Here is a 21,950-nt window from a genome sequence, read left to right on the forward strand (position 1 = left end):
CAAGCTGACAGTGTTACCTATGATCTCCAGTGCCCCCTTTACATATTGCAGCGTCTCTGGTAACAAAAATAATCAGAACTTTATTTACTAAGTTGTCAGAATATTACTCAAATAAGCATAGGAAAAAACATGTAAAAAATTAAAATGTTTTAATTGTATATTATGACTTTAGGACCAAAGTAACATTTTAATATAAAAGGACATTACCACTCAGACTTGAAACCCAAGAATATCAGGGTATTAATCATACTCCAATTACTAAAGTACAGGTAGACATATTGACAACAAGCATAATGACATTAAGGTGAAAAATTAATTGGAATGGTTATATAAATTGACCTTGGGTAACATCCTCATGGATCAGTAATCAATGAAGAAATAGTAAAAAGGCATTTACTTTGGCTCAAGCCAACCAGAAGCCCTCTTTCCCTTTTACAAAATGTACTGATTGATGAAAAATAATAATTCTTGCCAAATTTTGTCCTTCCCTTATCAGATGAATTTTCCTTTTTTTAAAAATAAGTTGCACTGCAGAACTGTGTGGCCAGGAGAGAAGTTTACTGAATCAGGCAATATGTCAGCAGAAAGTAATAATATTCTGTAAAGGTATCCATTTTTGCAGTAAATCAACAACTCTTCTTTCTAAATAAATATAGTATCTCCAAGACTTATTTTATTAAATGACTTGCTTCATTATAAATACTTGGAACAGAACAAAACCGTACCAATGTGAAGGACTCACTGGGTCCTTTGAAGGTGGCAGCTACAAAGACTAAATATTGGCCAAAGGCAATCAGTTGAAAATCAATAATCAGCATGTGAAATTATGTATAGCAACATATAGAATCAAAAATAAAAATCTGGGAAATTGCTACATGAGAACAGTGTGTCAGACTTTCCAAATTAAAATGTTTTCAAGTGAGACATGTGCTAACTACCCATGGATTTCCATATAGGACTAACTTGGTACTTTTACAATTATATATAAATATTTAAGAGATCAGTATCAAGAAATTCACCCCTGCTTTTATTTTAATTAAACTGCATAATAGGCTTAGCACGTTCTTCTCTGCCTCCAAAACTAATGAATGATTTGCGGAAGCAGAGTAGAAAATCATACACCACAAAACTACCAATTGCCCAGATTATTTTTACAAAGCCAAATTCTCTTGGTTGATTCCAAAGTCAGTTACCCAATAATGCAAAAGTTGGGTACATTATAAACTATCTTGAATGCTCAACAGTTCAGTGCACCACAGACTATGGCTTTCCTGAAGGTGCAACTGGGAAGTATTGGAGCACAGAAATAGATAATGGATCAGAGAAAATAGTGAAACAAAACCTGAACATTTTAAAACAAAAAGCAACATTTTAATCTCTGTACTGCATTCACAGCTTTAATTTCTGAAAAATATCTAACAAACTCTTATCAGCAACTGTATGTCAAGTGTTTTAAATCTATGTTGTAAAGGCAAGTTTTATTCCACTTTTCACCTTGAGCAATCAAATTTACCCATGTTACATGATGATAACTGTGGAATTGCAATTTTAAAACTTTTCAGGGAACTCTTTTTTAAAAAAAAGCAAGCTATATGCAAGTGGAGATCTACAAGAAAACAAGTCTTGAGTTTGACCAAAATACAGAAGTAGCAGCATGTTGGGTGGGGGAAAGAGCAACATGGAATGCAATTTTTTTTAAACAAAAATCTTACATTTCCATCAAGCAGCTCTGCCATATCAGATAAGTAGGATTCTTTTTGTGATTAATCAAAAATAATGGTGTAGGGAGGGGAAATTAGACCGCTTTATAGTATAGTTAAACAAGACAAGCTCCATTAATGCAACAGCTAATGGAATTACTATGTTGAAAAGTGAATTTTTGCTGATTGAACTTTCAAGGTAGTTTTCTGAATTAAGGGCTTAATTGGGAAAAGAGATTTATAAAAATTGAAGTGCAGATAAATATAGTGCACTAATCTAAATACTGTACATTAATCTAAACCAAGACTTTTAGTACATCCTAGAAATGGTGTGTTAGCATATCAATATGCTGTACTCAGAATAGTAGAATGTGGTTATTAGTTACAATTTGCCAAGCAAAAAAAATTTCATTTATATTATTCAAGGAAGACAGTCCCCATATGGAATAATGATGGGGAGTATCCCTCTGTGTCATCACTTATTAGAAATTAGTGACTGATTTCATGGCAGCATTGACAGAGATCTGGGAACAAACTACTTTCCTGTAATCTTGGCCAGACGTAAAAGAAAAAAGCAAAATGTAGGAAATGCATTAGAATAATTTACTTATATGCACCAAAAATGCAGAAGATCATGAATACATTTCCTATAAAGATCAAAAGATGAAGAAATCAAATCATGAATATAAGAGATACAACACCTGGGGACAAAGCACTGGTATGGAAACATCCAGGCCACCGGACTGCCTCTGAACATGCTACATTTTAACAGTGCTTTCTCTCCCTCTTACAATGGTTTTCACACAGGAATGAAGCCAAATATTCTTTTGTTGTAGGGTCCATATAAGGCTAAAATGTTACATGGCATTACACATCCAAACAGAGTCACTTCACTAGGTTAGGCAGTACCTTCAAAAATAGAGCAATTTTAAATTTCATATACTTTACACTGAGAAAAAGCAGCTGAGATGCATCAGATTTGAAGATGCCAATATCAGTATTAACTTCTGAACCTACAATAAAAGATGACTAGGTTCTGATTTTGCCGCAGCAGGAGAGGCAGTCATTAAAATTCTTGCTGGCCATAGGGAATTTAGAATTTCAATATAGCAGGGAATTTTTGTGCAAGAGATGTAGGAATGATGTATTTCAGCCATAAAATGGTAAAGGCTATTCCATTTATTCAACACAACTCCTGTGTGCAAATATGTCATAAATGCACATGGAAAGCAATGTCTGAACTGGGTTAAAGGTAGCACTGTGAAACAATTGAACAGTACAATATACTGACATTATGTAGTTCGCTAGCTCTGCATTGACTGTTCACAACAAAGCGGCAACGAAACTTTACAGAAAGTCTATTGTTTTGTCTTTGAGGTAGTTGTATAACAAGGTGCATCCAACTACATCAGCAAGGTTCAGATTTACAGATCTTTGAATGCCCAACCTACATGCAGCAGCAAATAAATGAAATACACACAACATAAAACAGAAATCCAAGAGAAATTAAAAAGGTAATTATACCACTGGTTGTATTATAATTATTATAAAACAAACATCACTTGTACAAGACAAATTGAAAAACTACAAATTCTGAATCAATTTTACAGAATCTTTTTTGGGGAGGGGAGGGGGTTGTGGATGGAAAAAGGGAAAGCATGAACTGTTCAAAGCATTCCTTAGAAAGGTTCACAGCCAAAAAAGCCAAATGTTACACATAGTGCATTATTTAACTTGGAAAAAGCAGTATGGAAATGACAGCAATGCTCATTGTGAGCAAATTGACCATTGCCTGTTTTACAAATAGCCATGTTAAAAAATCATGAAATGTTGTTCAAAATATAAAAGGGAGTCAGTTGCTAAAAAGGGAATTCCTTGCTAAATGTCATACTTCTATGAATAATGATTTACGTTGTCACCTAATGTGGCTCTTCACTAGCATGTTCCACAGGTCACAAACTTCAGCAGCAGACAGACTTGGGACTAAAGATCTACAAGGGGAAAAGCAATGCGATCTGGGGAAAATTACACTTCGGTCCAAAATGAAAGGGAACTTTGTGGATTCATCCAGTGTGATACCAATCCCTCTCCAATTTCACTGTACCAGGGAGATAGCAGAGTTATAGAATGAGGGTGCGTCAAATTTTCAAGATTCCTGCAAACTCACTCACTTTAAACAGCTAATTATAGTTAAGGCCAGGAATAAAGTTATTGCCATGCAAAAATAAATTTTGCTTTACATGTATAATTATAAAATCCTGGACTATTTACTGTACATAGACTAAAAAGTTAAATCAGTCCTTCCAATAGCTTTTTTTTAAAAGATGATCTGGTTATTTTTCTCTTAAAGATAAACCTGACCTGTTTTTACCCGCCTCAAATTAGCCACCAACCACAAAACCAATTCTTAGATAAAACTTAGCCATTTTCATCCAAAGATGTTATGATTTTCTATCATATAACCCAAATGCTGGCTTAATAAAGGGAGGGTGCTTAGCTAATGCCAGATGGCAAAAAACCGAGGATAACTGTTCCCAGTTCAATCTCTCAAACAAAAACTGCTTGCAAAAATAATTGCATGACATTTCATGATTTTAACAACACTGGTTTTGTAAAATTGTTCCTAGCAGCTAAAAACCTGTCAATCCTGTGAAATCAGACACGTTCATATAGACCATGTTTGTCTCAAAGCTTTTTTGCTTAATAAAAGGCCAATGCTACTCCTCACCCACAACATCTAAATAAGATTCAGGAAAACCATCACAACCAAAGTGAAACTTTTTGATTATTTCATTTGAAAAATTGGTGGCAGAATTTGAGTTTTGGTCAGCAATGCTAAACAGGGACTATAACATTGGCCACCTGTAATCCCCTCTCAATATTCAGATCCACTGAAGCCAACAGCGTCACATATTGGTGGGGAGAGTACAAATAGTGGCTGTTATCATTGCACCAATTTGGCATCTGCAATCAAAGACAAATTTCTACCCCATGTGTCTGATTCATTAGATTGAACTCCAGTAATACATTTAAATAAGACATTATTCTATACAACAGACTTTAGAAAAACATACACAGCTGAACCTGGCAGATGGGCATAGCTGTGCCTCATTCAGTTATTGTGCCCCGGCAGGACCCAGTAGGTGAGAGCAATGTCACAATTGCATTTGTTGCTTGGAAAACTCAAAGTGGTGGTACGTCAATACAAGAGTGATGGCTTCATATTATTGTTTGCATCACTGTTTCTACACTGTGCATGATGTTAGAGAAAATGGGACTTTTCAGTTGGTTGTTACTGCAGGCTGGAACATAGAACTGAATTGTGCTTGGTATTCCTTGATCAACTTCCTGCTGACATGTGTGTTAAGGCTCCGTACACAGTGGGCTCGAACAATGCCGGATTGCCCAGCAGAGAGAACCCATCCATGGGCATCCAGATTGGGATTGAAACGGACCTGGTAGGAAAAAAAAAGTTTTTGTCAAAACTGTGAGAAATATTAAATGTTAGGTCCAAACATGAATTGTGAAGGCAACAGACTTGTTAAGAGCAAGAGTAATGAAGCAAAACCAAATTTTAAAAAATGCTTAAAATATGGGGACAGCATGCTGGTTGGAATGACTACACTGGCTTATTAAAAAAAAATGAAGGCTAAAACAAGGCAAAAAGTTGATGTCAAATACTGAGAACTTAAAAGCAACATGTTGGAAATCTGAAATAAGACAGAACATGTTCAAAATACTTTGCATGTCAGGCAGTATCCGTAGAGGGAGAAACGAAGTTAAGATTCAGATCAATGCCCCTTAATCAAAAGTAAACGCCCAGAGAACAGAAAATGCAGGTGTGAAATTAATAAGGAAATTAGGAAGGCAAAACAAGCAGATGATAAAAATTCGTAAGTCAAATCATAAGTAGGCTTTATAAAAACAGGATAAGAGGATAACATTTCTCACTAAATTAATCTAATTCACCCTGCAAAGATGTTGACTTGTTCACCACTGATAGCTGTTCTTGGCAGTGGATGAATAAAACTCCATGGTTAACAACAATTGGAAGTTCCTTGTTCCAATCCAAGAAATCTGATGGACTCTTTGGATGTGTGACATTTGAAAATATATTCAGGCTTTGGATAACTTTTTGTATCTTCAACCTTGCTGTACATAGAGGGCTACAAATAGCAAGTATGTTAAGTTTATGTTAGATCATCAGTGCCTGAATGATAACGTTCCAATGTTGCTATTACAATCTCAGACACTAGACGGTAAAATTAAATTTTCTTCATTTTACACCCCATTTGTTCTTGTCCATATTTATATAAAGCCAACAATGATACAATACTGCACCAGAATGCCAAATGGAGCATACTGTAACTGCATCCTCTGACAATCAAAGCCTGGAGTACATGCCACTCAGTAAACATGTACAACAGTTAATTTGATGGCATGCGGCTTAAAAGATACTGAAGGTGTATAACCTGAATCTGAAAGAAAATGAATGCAACAGGGAAGCTACAAAGACTGTGAGAAATAGAAGTTGGAGAAGGCTAATGGAGAAAGCCATTTGGCTCTTGTGAATGACCCCTCATTCAATAAAATCATGGCATCTCTTTTTCCTCAGTTCCACTTTACTGCACAACCATGTTTCCCTTGACTTCTTTGATATCCTGAACTCCAACAACCTACTCAATAATTGAACCACCAAGATCCACTACCTTTCGGTCAAAGAAATGTCTTCTCATCTCTGAGACGAATTGCCAACCCCTTATTTTGAGACTGGGAACCAGGCTTCTGGACAGCTCATCCCAATTCCAGCACTAACTTGTCAAACCCCAGAAGAATTTTGTATGTTTTAACAAGATCTAATTCTTCCAAGCTCAAGAGGATAGGCCCAGACTGCATAAAAGGACAAATCCTCATCCCTGGAATCAACCTGGTGAACCCTTAGTGTAGCCCACCACTCACAAGGAGACAAATCCCTCGATTTACAGACGATATGTTTACAAATTATTACAAGGATAATGAGGGGGTGGAGGGAGGGTGGTTGTTGGAGCAAGGGCAGCAGGGGGAGGGGAGACAGAGTAGGGTGGAAGGGGTCAAGCAGGGGAGGAAGACAGAAGGGGGGGCAGAGTGGTAGGGAAGACTGAAAGTGGAGGTGGTTAGGAAGGAGGGAATAGAAAGCAAATGATTGGGGAGCTAGTTGCACAGCAGGATCACTGGAGAAAAGAGAAGCAAGCACTGATAGGGTGAAGAGAGATGGCTGGCGAGAACCTGTGAGGCGGAGAGAGGAAGCTACTTTGTGTGCTTCACCAGCTGAGTACCCTGAAAGGGTATATCATGTTTTTTGAAATTGAATAAACAACTTAATGTTAGGAATTCAGGTAGTTGTATTGATGTATTAGTATTTAGGGGTTTTTGACTGAAATTCTCGAGCTCTGGAAAGTAACCAGATTTTTTGCCTTGAAATAATGGGAAATGCTTTTGTGATTAATGAGTTTTTGCTTGAGGTAACTTTCCCCCGAGAAAACAACTCCTTTTGTCAATCAAGGGATATCTCTGTCTCTAATAAAGGGCAAAGTATCATTTGCCTACCTAATTGATAGCTGTAGCAATATGTTAACTTTCAATGACCCATTCAGTTATTCCTGCTGAATAGAAACACCTTTCACCATTTAGAAAAAAATATTTCACTGTTTTTAACCAAGTGGATGATCTTGCATTATATTCCATCGCTATGCCCTCACCCATTCACTTAACCTGTTTACATCCCACTGAAGCCTCTCTGCATCTTCTTTACACCCCACATTGCTATCCAGCCTCGTATCATCAGCATACTTGGTTACATTACACTTAAAACCCTCACTCAAGTCACTGATATAGATTGTAATCAGTTGGAGCTATAGCACTGACCCTGCTAGTCCCAGCCTTCCAAACCAAAAGTCACCTGTTTACTCCTACACTATTTTCCATCCATTAACCAATCCTCAATTCATTCCAGTGTATTAACCCCAATACCCTACACTCTAATTCTGTGCAACCATCTCCTGTAGCAGCTTATCAAAGTCTTTGGAAAGTCAAATACACCACATCAACAGGTTCACCCTTATCTATTCTGGTAATGACAACCTCAAAAAATACTAAGTTTTGCCAAACACTAATTCCCTTACATAAATCAATGCTGATTCTGCCCAGTCCCATTCTTATCTTCTCCGTGCTTTGTCATAGCATCAAACAGCATGGAAACAGGCCCTTTGGCCCACTGAGCCCTAGCTAACCAGCAAGAACACTTTTACACTGATCCATATTATTAGACTCAATATTGCTACACCAAAGGTTTGGTGGTTCTGTTGGGCAGGATTTAAAGTAGCCTGGTCAGGATACAGAAACCAGTGCACAGATTCACAAAGGATAGGGGACAATGTTGGAAATGGTGGGCAGGGAATCAGGGAGCAAGTTTTGAGGCAGATGAAGGAAAACGCTAGAAAACAGACAAGGAGGAGACTGGCATGCTGGTATATCCACGAAAAGAGCAATTGAATAAGAGATCATTTAGAATGGCACAGATTAATCTAGGATAGTCAATATGTCAGGCAGCATCTGTGGAGGGAAATGGACTGTCAACACTTTGGGTTGAGACCCTTCATCTGCCTTCCAGATTAAAGGTCTCGACCCAAAACGTTGACTGTCCATTTCCCTCCACAGATGCTGCCTGACATGCTGAATTCTTCCAGCATATTGTTTTTTGTTCTAGATTCCAGCATCTGCGGTCTCTTGTGTCTCCACAGTCAGCATGTATTTGTTAGGGGAAAGTTATGACTAACCAACTGAATTTTTACAGAGAGCAATGAGAGTAGCATGTTTGATGTGGTCTACATAGATTTTTGTAAAATTATGCAGGTCCCATATGGGACACTGTCCTGAAAAGCCCAGGAGATTATTGAGAAAGAGGCAAGTTGATTCAAAACAGTTGATAGGCGTTTTGTAACTAGAAAACTGTTCCTTTGGGTTTCCACAGGGCTAAGTAACAGGACTCTGTCACAGGAGTAACAGGACTCCTGTACCGTCACAGGACTCTGTCACAGGAGTAACAGGACTCCTGTACCGTCACAGGACTCTGTCACAGGAGTAACAGGACTCCTGCACCGTCACAGGACTCTGTCACAGGAGTAACAGGACTCCTGCACCGTCACAGGACTCTGTCACAGGAGTAACAGGACTCCTGCACCGTCACAGGACTCTGTCACAGGAGTAACAGGACTCCTGCACCGTCACAGGACTCTGTCACAGGAGTAACAGGACTCCTGCACCGTCACAGGACTCTGTCACAGGAGTAACAGGACTCCTGCACCGTCACAGGACTCTGTCACAGGAGTAACAGGACTCCTGCACCGTCACAGGACTCTGTCACAGGAGTAACAGGACTCCTGCACCGTCACAGGACTCTGTCACAGGAGTAACAGGACTCCTGCACCGTCACAGGACTCTGTCACAGGAGTAACAGGACTCCTGCACCGTCACAGGACTCTGTCACAGGAGTAACAGGACTCCTGCACCGTCACAGGACTCTGTCACAGGAGTAACAGGACTCCTGCACCGTCACAGGACTCTGTCACAGGAGTAACAGGACTCCTGCACCGTCACAGGACTCTGTCACAGGAGTAACAGGACTCCTGCACCGTCACAGGACTCTGTCACAGGAGTAACAGGACTCCTGCACCGTCACAGGACTCTGTCACAGGAGTAACAGGACTCCTGCACCGTCACAGGACTCTGTCACAGGAGTAACAGGACTCCTGCACCGTCACAGGACTCTGTCACAGGAGTAACAGGACTCCTGCACCGTCACAGGACTCTGTCACAGGAGTAACAGGACTCCTGTACCGTCACAGGACTCTGTCACAGGAGTAACAGGACTCCTGTACCGTCACAGGACTCTGTCACAGGAGTAACAGGACTCCTGTACCGTAACAGGACTCCTGTACCGTAACAGGACTCCTGTACCGTAACAGGACTCCTGTACTGTCACAGGAGTAACAGGACTCCTGTACTGTCACAGGAGTAACAGGACTCCTGTACTGTCACAGGAGTAACAGGACTCCTGTACTGTAACAGGACTGTCACAGGAGTAACAGGACTCCTGTACTGTCACAGGAGTAACAGGACTCCTGTACTGTCACAGGAGTAACAGGACTCCTGTACTGTCACAGGACTCTGTCACAGGAGTAACAGGACTCCTGTACTGTCACAGGACTCTGTCACAGGAGTAACAGGACTCCTGTACTGTAACAGGACTGTCACAGGAGTAACAGGACTCCTGTACTGTAACAGGACTCTGTTACAGTAAGAGTTAAACATGGAGGCATGATTAAAAAGTTTCCAAATGATCCCAAAACTATGGCAATAGTTGATAGCAAGGAAGAAAACAGGACAAAGGTATTGGACTCCTACTTTGGTGAGCGCAGACACAATGAGCTGTATATTTCTATGGTTGTTTAAAATCCAGCAGTTTAATTGAACTGAAGGAAATTAATTTCTGGGATGTGTTATAAATTTACTTGGACATTTGGCCATATTAAAACAGTGAGTGAATTCAACCGTTGCTGCCTGCTATAAATTAGGCAATTGCTGCCCATAAACAGCCAATGTGGATATTTGGGGTACACTGATCAGTTAGAACGTTGCTGCTACAAGGCTCAATGTGTGCTAACAAAACTTGAATTGGAGAGGATGAGAAACTATAGGGTCTCCGCGACAGCAGATAACGATCTGAGTTTGGGGAAGGTGACCTTGAGATTAGGGCAAGCATGGGCTCGACATTCTAGCAAGAGAACAAACATTTGTATCCTGCACCAACTATAATGTACTGAACTATAAATGAAACATGGGGGACATTGGAGCTACTGGTCTTCAAAGGAGGTGACTATTCCCACTTCCCTGTAATTTTCCGCTTCCAATATTTATCTGTACTTCCTTCCCTGTAATTTTCCGCTTCCAATATTTATCTGTACTTCCTTAAAAGACAGTGGTCTCTGCCTCAAACATTCGACATGGAAAGGTGTTCTGTTTTTTTATGATTTCTTTCTCTAAATAAAATTCTCCTAACCACTATCCCTTAGAAAATCCCCAAACAAAATAATCCATATCAATTCACCCTTCATTATTTAAAACTCATTAAATCTCCTCCTGATCTTCTGTTTTAGCAAACACAGGCTGAGTCGCCTCATAACTATAGCTTTTTATTTTGGTGCATCTAAACTACATGCTCTCCATAACCTCAATGACAATTCAATAAGCAAAGTAGTGCAAAGTACTCTATGATTTAACCACTGCCTTGCACAAATTTATCATAACCACTTGCACTGTACCCCACTTATAACATACAAAATCCCATTGTTTATTTTATGGTTGAGGGTTATGTCAACAATGGCTTCATACTTGGATAGCCTGCCAATATCACTGTCCGCATCAATTAAATAGTAGTTAAAACATGAATTTAACTGATACACCCACCCCTAATCCCTCCCTCATCCTACACCATCAGTGTAATCTAATGGAAACACCACAGAATCACAAGGTAATGGACTTTGATTCTTAAGTGTGCATCAGGAGTTAACTGTGTAAACAACAGTTCTGATGGAAGAAACAATGATTTACAAATTTGTTTACGACACTCCAAACAAAAAAGGTGTGCTATTAAGTTAACCCAGAATAGGGCAATTATATCTGGGTACCTTGGCAGCCTTTCAGAAGTTCATCTAATATCTTGGCAGAATTTTCATTCTCTGTAGCACTTACATGTTCCCGGTGTGAAACTACCCAAATGATGTGAACAGGAATGCAACACGCATAAGTTATCTGCAGGGAGATTTGCAACCTCACTTGCTTGGAAAACAACGTGTATTAAATAACACAAATTCAGGAGAAATGGGGTTAAGGGAAATAAAAAAAATCCTTGGCCTTAATATGATCCTTGATCTCCTGGGATCTCATATACAACCTTGTACGCACCAAGTGCTTGCTGACCCACAATATGATTTTAGTGGCAAAGACAGAAGGGAACAATGTTTAGGCCAGTGAAAGTTAGCTGAATACTGATATTAAAATATAGATCTAAAATGCTTTTCACTTTTTCTAAAACATTTTAGATGTGAATTTTTCTAGAAGATTTTGGATAACGTTCCCATTATGCACAATGCAATACTGATGTTAAACTTACCTTGTATACAGATTCCAGTGGCATTCTGTCAGGATATGTTTTCCCTTTGTCTACTGTTTGCATTCTCTTAAAAGGTCCTCTGGAAAACAAGTTCTTGAAACTCCTCTATAAAATGTAAAAAAAAGTTTTAAAATAGAGCAGTTTTCTACACCTAAAATACAGGATGTATTTGGTACATTCTCCCTTGCATCAACATTAGATGCTTAAAATCCTAGGTAGTGAATTTGACAGTGAACTTTTCAATAATTGCATAAAGGAAATCTTCAAAAAGAGGTGGGGTAGGGGCTAATGAATCACCTGGAAAATTAAAATGATAGAAATACGCTTCCTGAGTCTGGCTTTAAAGAAGGTAGCATTCCTTCCCAGGAGATGGATTGATAACCTAAATAAGAGGCTGCTTGTTGCATGTTTAACTAACTCACACCTGTAAACCCTTCCAGTCCCCATCCACCATCCTACTTGCCACCTTCAGTTCTTCTAATCTCCTTCTCAAGTCCTCAGATCTCACCAGATTTAGCTAATGCTCATGCTTCTGGCATATCCTTTCCAGCCTCAGATCTTCCTTCCTTACGTCAACCCTTCTGACCACTTCTAAGAGGCCTCCAATGTCCCCATCCATTAATGGCCACCGTTTCTGCCTCTGCCATTAATCTCCCCTGAGCAGCAGATATTTCCTCTCACCTGCTTTCTACTGATTCCTGCACAATTCTGATTCAAAATCTGGCTCCCAATTTTTACAGTGGAGGTTGAACTTTCCACCTGCTCTAAGCCTCTGGCCTCTCTCAAAACACTCTCCCTCCTGCATTATCAACACCACCCTACTCCCCTTCCACCCTCCGCACTCTCAACCATGATCTTTTCTCCAACCTCTGATCTGCACTTCCATATCTTACATTCAATTCTAATCTCTCTGAACACTGCTCCATCCTCACTGTTCCCAATCTTTCCCACTCTCTTCCCATACCCCTGGATTCCCTTGTAGTTCAAGTATCTGAATTGAATTGGTTTATTAAGATAAAATTTCTTTATTAGTCACATGTACATCAAAACACACAGTGAAATGCATCTTTGTGTAGAATGTTCTGGGGGCAGCCTGCAAGTGTTGCTATGCTTCCGGTGCCAACATAGCATGCCCACAACTTCCTAACCCGTACGTCTTTGGAACATGGAAGGAAAAGGAAACCGGAGCCACCCGGAGGACACTCACGCAGCCATGGGGAGAACGTACAAACTCTTTACGGACAGTGGCCGGAATTGAACTCAGGTTGCCTATGCTGTAATAGCATCACACTAACCGCTACACTACCATGCCTGTCACATGTACCAAGATACAGAGATACGTGTCATCTAGACCATTTCACACATACTGTAAGTACATTGAGGTGGAAGTGAAAGATGCAGAACAGAACAGTTACTATAAATCTGTGGAGGGAGGAAAACTGAGTTATCCCAACAGGTGGATGATCTGACATCAGAACTGGTTAGTCCTGACAAACAGGAAAGTCTGTGTCACATGGACAGTCTCAATTTCTTATGTTCTCTCAACCCCTTCCCCTCTCTGCAACTTAAAACACACTTGTTTTCTCACTTCTGTAGTTCTTTTGAAATGTCATCAACCTGAAACATTAAATCAGCTCTTCACTCCACTGATATTGGTTGACCTACTGAGTTGCTCCAACATTTTCTGTTTTCATTTCAAAGAGACTGTTTGGAATTCACAAAATTAAAACTAATTAAAATTTAACCATTAGCATGTTAAGAATGTAAAATATTAGAACATACAGTACTAGGTAATACTTAATTTAAATGTACGTAATTTCTTTAAATTAATATATATTTTTTAGACTTAATTACCTTGTAGTGATTCTTGCTACTGTTGTTCTCTATTCAAATTAATAAGCTTAGTGTTCCTGCACCAACTCTAGTCAAACATGGGAACAACAGAGAGACTTCTTAGGATAAATGAGAAGAAATATGGAAGTTTGCATTACTCCCCAAGATACTACTGCATCAAATGTGGTAATCCTGTCAGCGGTAATTGAATATTCAGAAGTTTGGGACTTGTGATTGAACTGAAATCCCCAACTTAGGCACAGGTACAAGGGCAGATGCTGACAGTTTTGGGCTGATTTCATGGATTTTTCAAAGATTCGTGCCAAATGAGCTTCTAGACTGATGGAACTGGTTTCCTCAAGGTATGAAAACTCTTTTATCTAATGATTTTTGAAACTAAAATTGAAAGATGTGTATTATTTTAAATTTAAAATCACTTTTCTCTAACTTGTTACTTGAACATTGCCATGCAACCTAAATAATCTTGAGACAACTCTAGTGCCGTGTGTACAAGTGTATGTCAATGATGCATAATTTTCTCTCTCCATTGTCACCCTAATTCCTATAGCTGTCTTCCTCTTTGATTCCCTTTGGACATCAAATTCTAGAATACACAGAATTTCTATAAGTAAATCAATGGCAATAATGAAGTTACCTTTTCTGTATGTACCCAACAGGCCTTCTGTGATCTATTTGGCTAGACCAATATCGGCTCACAATGCACAGTTCATTATCTGTTTAAATTCCACGTCTAATGGCTAGGTTGCCGACGCGCAGATTATATCACATCAAATTTGTGTGACAGCCGCAGAGTTAATGATCCATGACACAGTTCCCAAAATTACTCGTTCACTTTTGGTCATGTAACCAGCTACCAAAGGGTAGGGAGCAATAGCTCTCGGCATATACTACATCATAGTTGCAGAATAGACAATCAGTATAGTTTCTTCTTGGAAGGATGATGAACAACTGGGTATCCTAAAGAATCTGTGTGGGAGACAGCTCTATGTTGAATCTTATCTAACTATTAACCATGAAATGCCTGCAGAATTCAGCTTAATGTAAAGGACAGCTTGTGGAAGTTTGCTTCTGAAATATGAAGCCCTTCAAATTGTTCTTGGATTTACTACTGCAATTAGGCATCTTTGAAAACAATAGAATTTATTATTTTGGTCATCTTTGCAATACACTTCAGAGAGCAATTCTGATATTTCTAAGGGTGTACAATGCCACTAAAAAGCCAGGAATTTCAACAGGCTTTAAATAGCTGTTTTGACAGGCACTCTGTTGATTAAATGCCTCATCCTTCATTAACTTAAAAATTAATCTCTCTCACTCTGCCCAGGGTATGCCATCTGTTATGTTCTATTTCACTCCACCAGCTTCCTGTTGACTGCAATACAGTAAAGAGAAAATGCTTTTTCTTTTATATAATTCAATGGCCAATATTATCTTCAGGCTACAATCAATACCATTCTGAACTTGTTTCACCTTTTGTTTTAATGTAGCTATACATTTGTAGTGAGTAAAATGCACATATAAATTTTTGCATATAGATTTATAAAATAATAACTTTGGCACATTTTGGTTTCTCATGAACAATCTGTACCAACAATCTTACATAAAATTTCCTTTTTTGTTTAAAAACAAGCAGAAGAGCAGTTCCTGATTAGAGCATCAATATACATAACAGTAAATTATATCAGGATAGGTTTTCACATGTTCTGATTGTGTATGTAGGTAGGGCATCATCCTGTGCCCAACCAGAGCACAAATTTCCTCTCTTCATGTCAGTCTGTGGAATGTTTGCTCATCCCTGAGCAAGGTCTTTGTTGTTCATGAGGTCATTGGGACTGGCAAGTGAAACTGTGACATAGAGAAATGTGCGTTGCACACAGACACTCCCTGCCACCTACCATCGCCTCTCCAGGCTATGACTTTTTACACTACCACTGACCAAACTATAATTATAGAACCAAGGGACACCTTGACTCTCCTTTACTACTCTGATACCTTTTGATGAGCATTTTACAGCTTTTATTTAAAGAGCATACTATATCAGCTTCTGTGGTTAATTGAATATTCCTTTGAATCCAACAGATTAAAATCATACTAATGTTCTGTTCATTACTTCACTTAGAACTTCAACTAAACTACTATCAGGCTTGTTAGGCACTATGACTGCAATTAAAAAAAATCAGGGTAGCTTCTTCAACATTTTTACATACCGCTGAATTCTGAGAACTGGTACCGCTTACCACCGTCAGCAATGTTAACTGTAAATAAACACCTGTTATTATTTTAACACAAACTCACAATTTTTTTGGCTTTTTGATTCTGCTGTGGTAAGGAAGCATGATTCATGAGTTTCAGCGATGGAGCCAGCTCACAGACGCCAGTCTGCCTTAATGTGACTAAATTAACTGACAATTTTAAAAGTTTACATTTATAATAAATGCCTCAGGAGTCTTGCACCACATACACAAAGATTTTAAATGGTGGAAAATATAGATTACAAATAGTAAAAATGTAATTTACTAAAATCAACTCATTTCATAACATCAGCAAGTCCATTATTATGGAACTATATTGTACCCCACTTATACTTCATATATCAGTGGCAGTAAGATGATCAAATCTCTCTTATGATTCCTATTCTTTATGAGTAATGCACTTTGTGATAAGTGGTACTGTGGTTCTCATACTGTTGTATGTTCAAATTAGTTTCAATATGCATTGCATAACCATTTAACTACAAGAAAACAGCCAGCAGTTAAACTAACATGCTCTTCACCAGTTTCAATGGAATTACCTTTACTCAAGAAAAGACTACCTTCAGCATCTAAACTTTCAGCTGGGGTCTACCAGATCTCAGCTTTTGAGATAAGCCCTACCAAAATCCAGTTCCATTGAAGAGAGTGAAGGCTAAAATGTAAATCAGTAGCTTGAAAGAATGGGCCTCATCAAAAGCAAACATGGTGTAAAAATAATACAGACCAATCCAAATTCAATAACATAATTCATAATGTTCACAATTTTCTTCCTTTTTATACCTTATCCATACTTTCTGCTGCCTTTGTACTTGTCTCCAGCACCAGATACTCTTCAAGACCTGCCATGATCCCCGACTACCTCCTTCCACTTACTAGCACATACACTGTAGTCCTTCTTTTTCAATCTTTTTATTAGTTTTCAAATTAATACAGATTAATATATAACATCAATGTTTGTACATGTAATACAAAGAGATCAGAAGAACAATCATGGCATAGATAATCATAAAGAACAATAAAATATAAAAAAATCTGTAGATCCCACGATCTCTTAGTAAATGAATATAAAAGGAAAAAAAAGATTTATTAGAGAGAGAGAGAGAGAGAGAGGGAGAGGGAGAGGGAGAGGGAGAGGGAGAGGGAGAGGGAGAGGGAGAGGGAGAGGGAGAGGGAGAGGGAGAGGGAGAGGGAGAGGGAGAGGGAGAGGGAGAGGGAGAGAGGGAGAGGGAGAGGGAGAGGGAGAATGAGAATCCCCAAACCAGTAAGAAAAATTATAAACAATATATCAAATTAAACTAAACAGAAAAATTTCAAAAAAAAAGAACAAAAAAGACTGGACTGAAATTTCTCAGTAGAAACAGAGCAATATTATGTCGTCAAGTCCGTTCCTCTAAATTGGAAAGTTATTGAAAGGGGATCTATATCATGTGAAAATATTGAATAAATGGACTCCAAATATCTTCAAATTTAAGCGAAGGATCAACAGTACCACTCCTAATTTTTTTTCCAAGTTTAAACATGATATAGTTTGAGAGAACCATTGAAAAATAGTAGGGGGTATTGGATCCTTCCATTTAAGCAAAATGGATCGTTTGACCATTAAAGTAACAAAGGCAATCATATCGTTAGCGGAAGCAGATAAATGGCCAGACTCTATCCTTGGCAATCCAAAAATTGCAGTGATAGAGTGAGGTTGTAAATCAATATTCAATACATTTGAAATAATGTTAAAAATATCTTTCCAGTATTTTTCCAAAAGAGGACAGGACCAAAACATATGTGTCAAAGAAGCCACATTCGATTTACATCTGTCACATATAGGATTTATATGGTGATAAGAATGGGCTAGCTTATCTTTTGACATATGCGTCCCATGAACTACCTACTGTATCAAAGAGTGTCTAGCACACATTGAAGATGTATTAACTAAATGAAGAATTTTCTTCCATGTCTCTGTAGGTAAAGGTGTCTGGAGTTCGCTTTCCCATTCATTCTTAATTTTGTCCAGTGATTCTGGACGTATTTTCATAATTAAATCATAGATTATTGCTATCAAGCCCTTCTGATAAGGAATAATACCTAAAATTATTTCAGTTTTGTAAGGTGTCAGGAAAGAGGGTATAGTAGCTTTTAAAAACTTTCTAATCTGCAAATATCGAAAAAAGTATGATCTAGACAAATTGTATTTGTTAGACAGTTGTTCAAAAGATCAAAAACAGTTACCAATGAATAAATCACGAAAACATACTATTCCCTTCCTTTTCCATATAGAAAAAGCTGAGTCAACTCTGGATGGATGAACGAAAAATTAGATTGAATGGGACTTGACAAGTTAAATTTACTCAATCCAAAAAATTTACGAAATTGAAACCATATTCGTATTGTATGTTTAACAATTGGGTTAATCATATGTTTAGTTAATTTGGTAAGTGCAAAAGGGAGTGAAGCTCCTAAAATAGAAACTAATGAAAATCCAAGTACTGATTGGTGCTCAAGGCATCCCCATTTCGGACATTGAATTGCGTCTGAATCTTGTATCCAAAAAATTAAATATCTGATATTAATTGCCCAATGATATAAAGTTAGGCAGGGCCATACCACCATCCTTTTTTAGTTTTTGTAAATATTTCTTACTTAACCTTGGGTTTTTATTCTGCCAAATATATGAAAGAATTTTAGAATCAATAGTGTCAAAAAAAGATTTGGGAATGAAAATTGGAATCGCTTGAAATAAATATTAAAATTTTGGTAAAATATTCATCTTAACCGCATTAATTCAGCCTACCAATGATAAAGACAATGGGGACCATTTAGTAAATAATTGTTTAACATGGTCAATTAAAGGCAATAGATTAGCTTCAAATAAGTCCTTATGTTTCTTGGTAATTTTAACACCTAAATACATAAAATAGTCAGTTACCAATCTAATAGGTAATTGCCTGTAAATTGGGGTTTGCATATTTAATGGAAAAAGTTCGCTCTTATTAAAATTTAATCTATAGCCAGAAAAAACACTAAAGCTGATTTAGTAGTGATAGTACTGTGGGGATAGATTCCTCCAGATTAGAAACATAAAGTAACAGGTCATCTGCGTAAAGAGATATCTTATGAATCTTCTGTCCACGAGTAATGCCACATATATTTGAAGAGTCCCAGAGTGCAATAGCCAAGGGTTCCAAAGCAATATCAAATAATAAAGGGCTTAAAGGGCAACCTTGTCTAGTACCTCAAAAAAGCCTAAACAAAGGAGATCTTTGATTATTAGTAAGTATTGAAGCCATACGTGTATAATAAATCAGTTTAATCGCAGATACAAATTTAGGGCTAAAATTAGATTTTTGAAGTGTAATGAATAGATATTCCCATTTGACTCTGTCAAACGCCTTTTCAGCATCTAGTGAGACAACACATTCTGGAATTTGGGAATGAAGGGGTATATATAATATTCATTAATCTCCTAATATTAAAGTGTAAATAACGATTCTGAATAAATCCTGTCTGGTCTTTAGAGATAATTTGTGGAAGAATCTTTTCCAATCTAAAGGCCAATATTTTGGAAAATATTTTTGAATCTACATTTAATAAAGAAATAGGTCTATAAGATGCACAATCAGTGGGATTTTTATCCTTTTTAAGAATTAAAGAAATAGTTGCTTCATAGAAAGATTGTGGTAGTTTACCTACTGATAGGGCATCTTTAAAAATGTTTCCTAACCAGGGAACAAGAATAACAGAAAAGGATTTAAAAAATTTGGCTGTATATCCGTCAGGGCCAGGTGCTTTACCAGAGTTCATTGAAAATATTACTTTCGTTATTTCTTCCTCCGAAATGGGAGCATCTGATGTAGAACGTTCATTTAAAGATAATTGGGGAATCTTCAGATCTCTTAAAATTTCATGCATTAATGTAGAATCCTCAGGGGATTCTGACTGGTATAAAGAAGAATAAAATTCTTGAAAGGATTTGTTAATTTGAATATGATCTATCGTGTAGGTACCATCTGGTTTACAAATTTTATTAATCTGATGTTTAGATAAAGTAGTTTTCAATTGGTTGGCCAATATTTACCAGATTTGTCACCATGTATATAAAATTGACTTTTGTTTTTAAATAGTAGATTTTCAATTGAAGATGTTAATAATAAACTATGTTGTAATTGGAGTTCTGTTCTCTTTTTATAAAGCTCCAGATTAGGAGTATCAGAACATTTTTTTATCGATTTCTTTAATCTTGTCAGCTAATATACGTATTTCGTTATTAGTTCGTTTTTTCAATCCGGTGGAGTATGAAATAATTTGACCACGGATATATGCTTTTAAAGTATCCCATATTATCCCACTGGAGGTTTCTTCAGTAAAATTGGTTAAAAAGAAAAATGAGATCTGTTCTTTAATAAACTGGACGAAATCTGAGTCTTGTAATAGAGAAGGATTAAATCACCATTGTCTGACATCGACAAGATAATTTAATTGATAATTTCAATGGTGCACGGTCAGAAATGGCAACTGCATCATACTTACAGTCTGTAGTAAGTGGAGCTAGTCTAGCATCAATAAAAAAATAATCAATCCTCGAGTAACCATGGTAGACATGAGAAAAGAATGAGAATTCTTTATCATATGGGTGTAGAAATCTCCAAACATCTAAAATTCCAGATTCAACTGAGGAGTTAATAAAGACAGTGGATTTGTTTGGAAGTGCAGGATTTGACACAGATCTATCCATCAAAGGGTTTAAACAGCAGTTGAAATCGCCACCCATAATCAAAGTGTATTCATTTAAATTAGGAAAAATGCAAACAGATGTTTAAAAAATTCAGGGTGATCTACGTTGGGTGCATAAACATTAACCATAACAACTTTTTTTATTATGAAGTAGACCAGTAATTAATAAAAATCTACCATTTGGGTCTGATATTGTCTCATGATGGGCAAACAAAATTGAGGAGTCTATAAAAATAGAGACTCCTTTCACCTTTGTTTGTGAAGTTGAATGGAACTGTTGACCCCTCCAAAATCTAAAAAAACGTTGATTATCTTTCTTCCTGATACGAGTCTCCTGGGCAAAAATGATCTGAGCATTTAATCTGTGAAAAGCTTTAAAGATCTTCTTGCGCTTGACCGGATTGTTTAAGCCTCTAACATTCCATGAAATAAGATTAATAGTCTTATCCATTTTAATAGATTAAAAAACACATGGTATGTAAAGGGTTAAACTTTCTATACACGAGCCTCACCAGCAGGAAGAAGTAAAAAAAAAGTTGAAAGAGGAAGCGGATATGACGACAATTTAGAAAAATTTGTAGTTTGGTCCAGAAGAAAAATAACCTAAAAACAGCCCCACCCCCCCTCCCCCAACAGCCCGAAAACTGGCCAATAGGCAGCCAGAAAGCTACCCTCTAATTGAACTAACCCCAGTTCTATTGGTGGCAGTAGTCCAAGTTAAAAAAATATATAAACCACCCATGTTTGGTCTAAAGGCTGTCAACACAGTCAACACAAATCGAACTAACAACCATAGTTGTGAGAATGAAATAGAGCCAAAGGGCGTTACCAGTCAACATTTAAAAGATACAATTTAATAGCTATTTCGAAAAGAAAGCAAATGATCAGTCATTTTGTTAAATTCTTAATTATTACTAAAACAAAACATTAAAAATATTAAAGGAAGGAAAAGGAAAGGTTTAAATCTAAAAATTAATTGGATAATAAAGCAAGTAGGTAGTAAATCAAAGGAAAAACATTGTGTCTCTTCCGCATTTCTTAGCTTCTAAAATTAAAAGCTAGTTCATAAGAAATTCTTCGGCCTCTTGGACAGATTTAAACCATTTGCGAGATTTATCAGGTAGTGTAATTCTCAACCTTGCTGGGAATAATAATGCAGGATGATAATTGCTTTGATAGAGACGAGCCATAATTGGTTTGTAGGTCAGC

General features: G+C 37.5%; 1 protein-coding gene across 2 annotated transcripts in view; it reads right to left on the reverse strand.

Moving 5' to 3' along the window:
* Positions 1-132: 132 nt before the first annotated feature.
* The window catches only part of gtf3c2 (general transcription factor IIIC, polypeptide 2, beta), a 101,964-nt gene continuing 80,146 nt past the window's right edge, over positions 133-21,950 (reverse strand). Inside the window, exons 17-18 of one of the 2 annotated variants that reach the window (XM_052025311.1) lie at positions 11,911-12,015; positions 133-5,155 (exon numbers count right to left, since the gene is read on the reverse strand). In XM_052025311.1, the coding sequence (XP_051881271.1) occupies positions 4,982-5,155; positions 11,911-12,015 (279 nt within the window). In that variant the 3' untranslated portion in view covers positions 133-4,981. The remainder of the gene's footprint in view (positions 5,156-11,910; positions 12,016-21,950) is intronic. The other variant, XM_052025312.1, reaches the window with a different exon arrangement.

Source organism: Pristis pectinata, chromosome 10, assembly GCF_009764475.1.
Source record: "Pristis pectinata isolate sPriPec2 chromosome 10, sPriPec2.1.pri, whole genome shotgun sequence".
In the NCBI taxonomy this organism is placed as follows: domain Eukaryota; kingdom Metazoa; phylum Chordata; class Chondrichthyes; order Rhinopristiformes; family Pristidae; genus Pristis; species Pristis pectinata.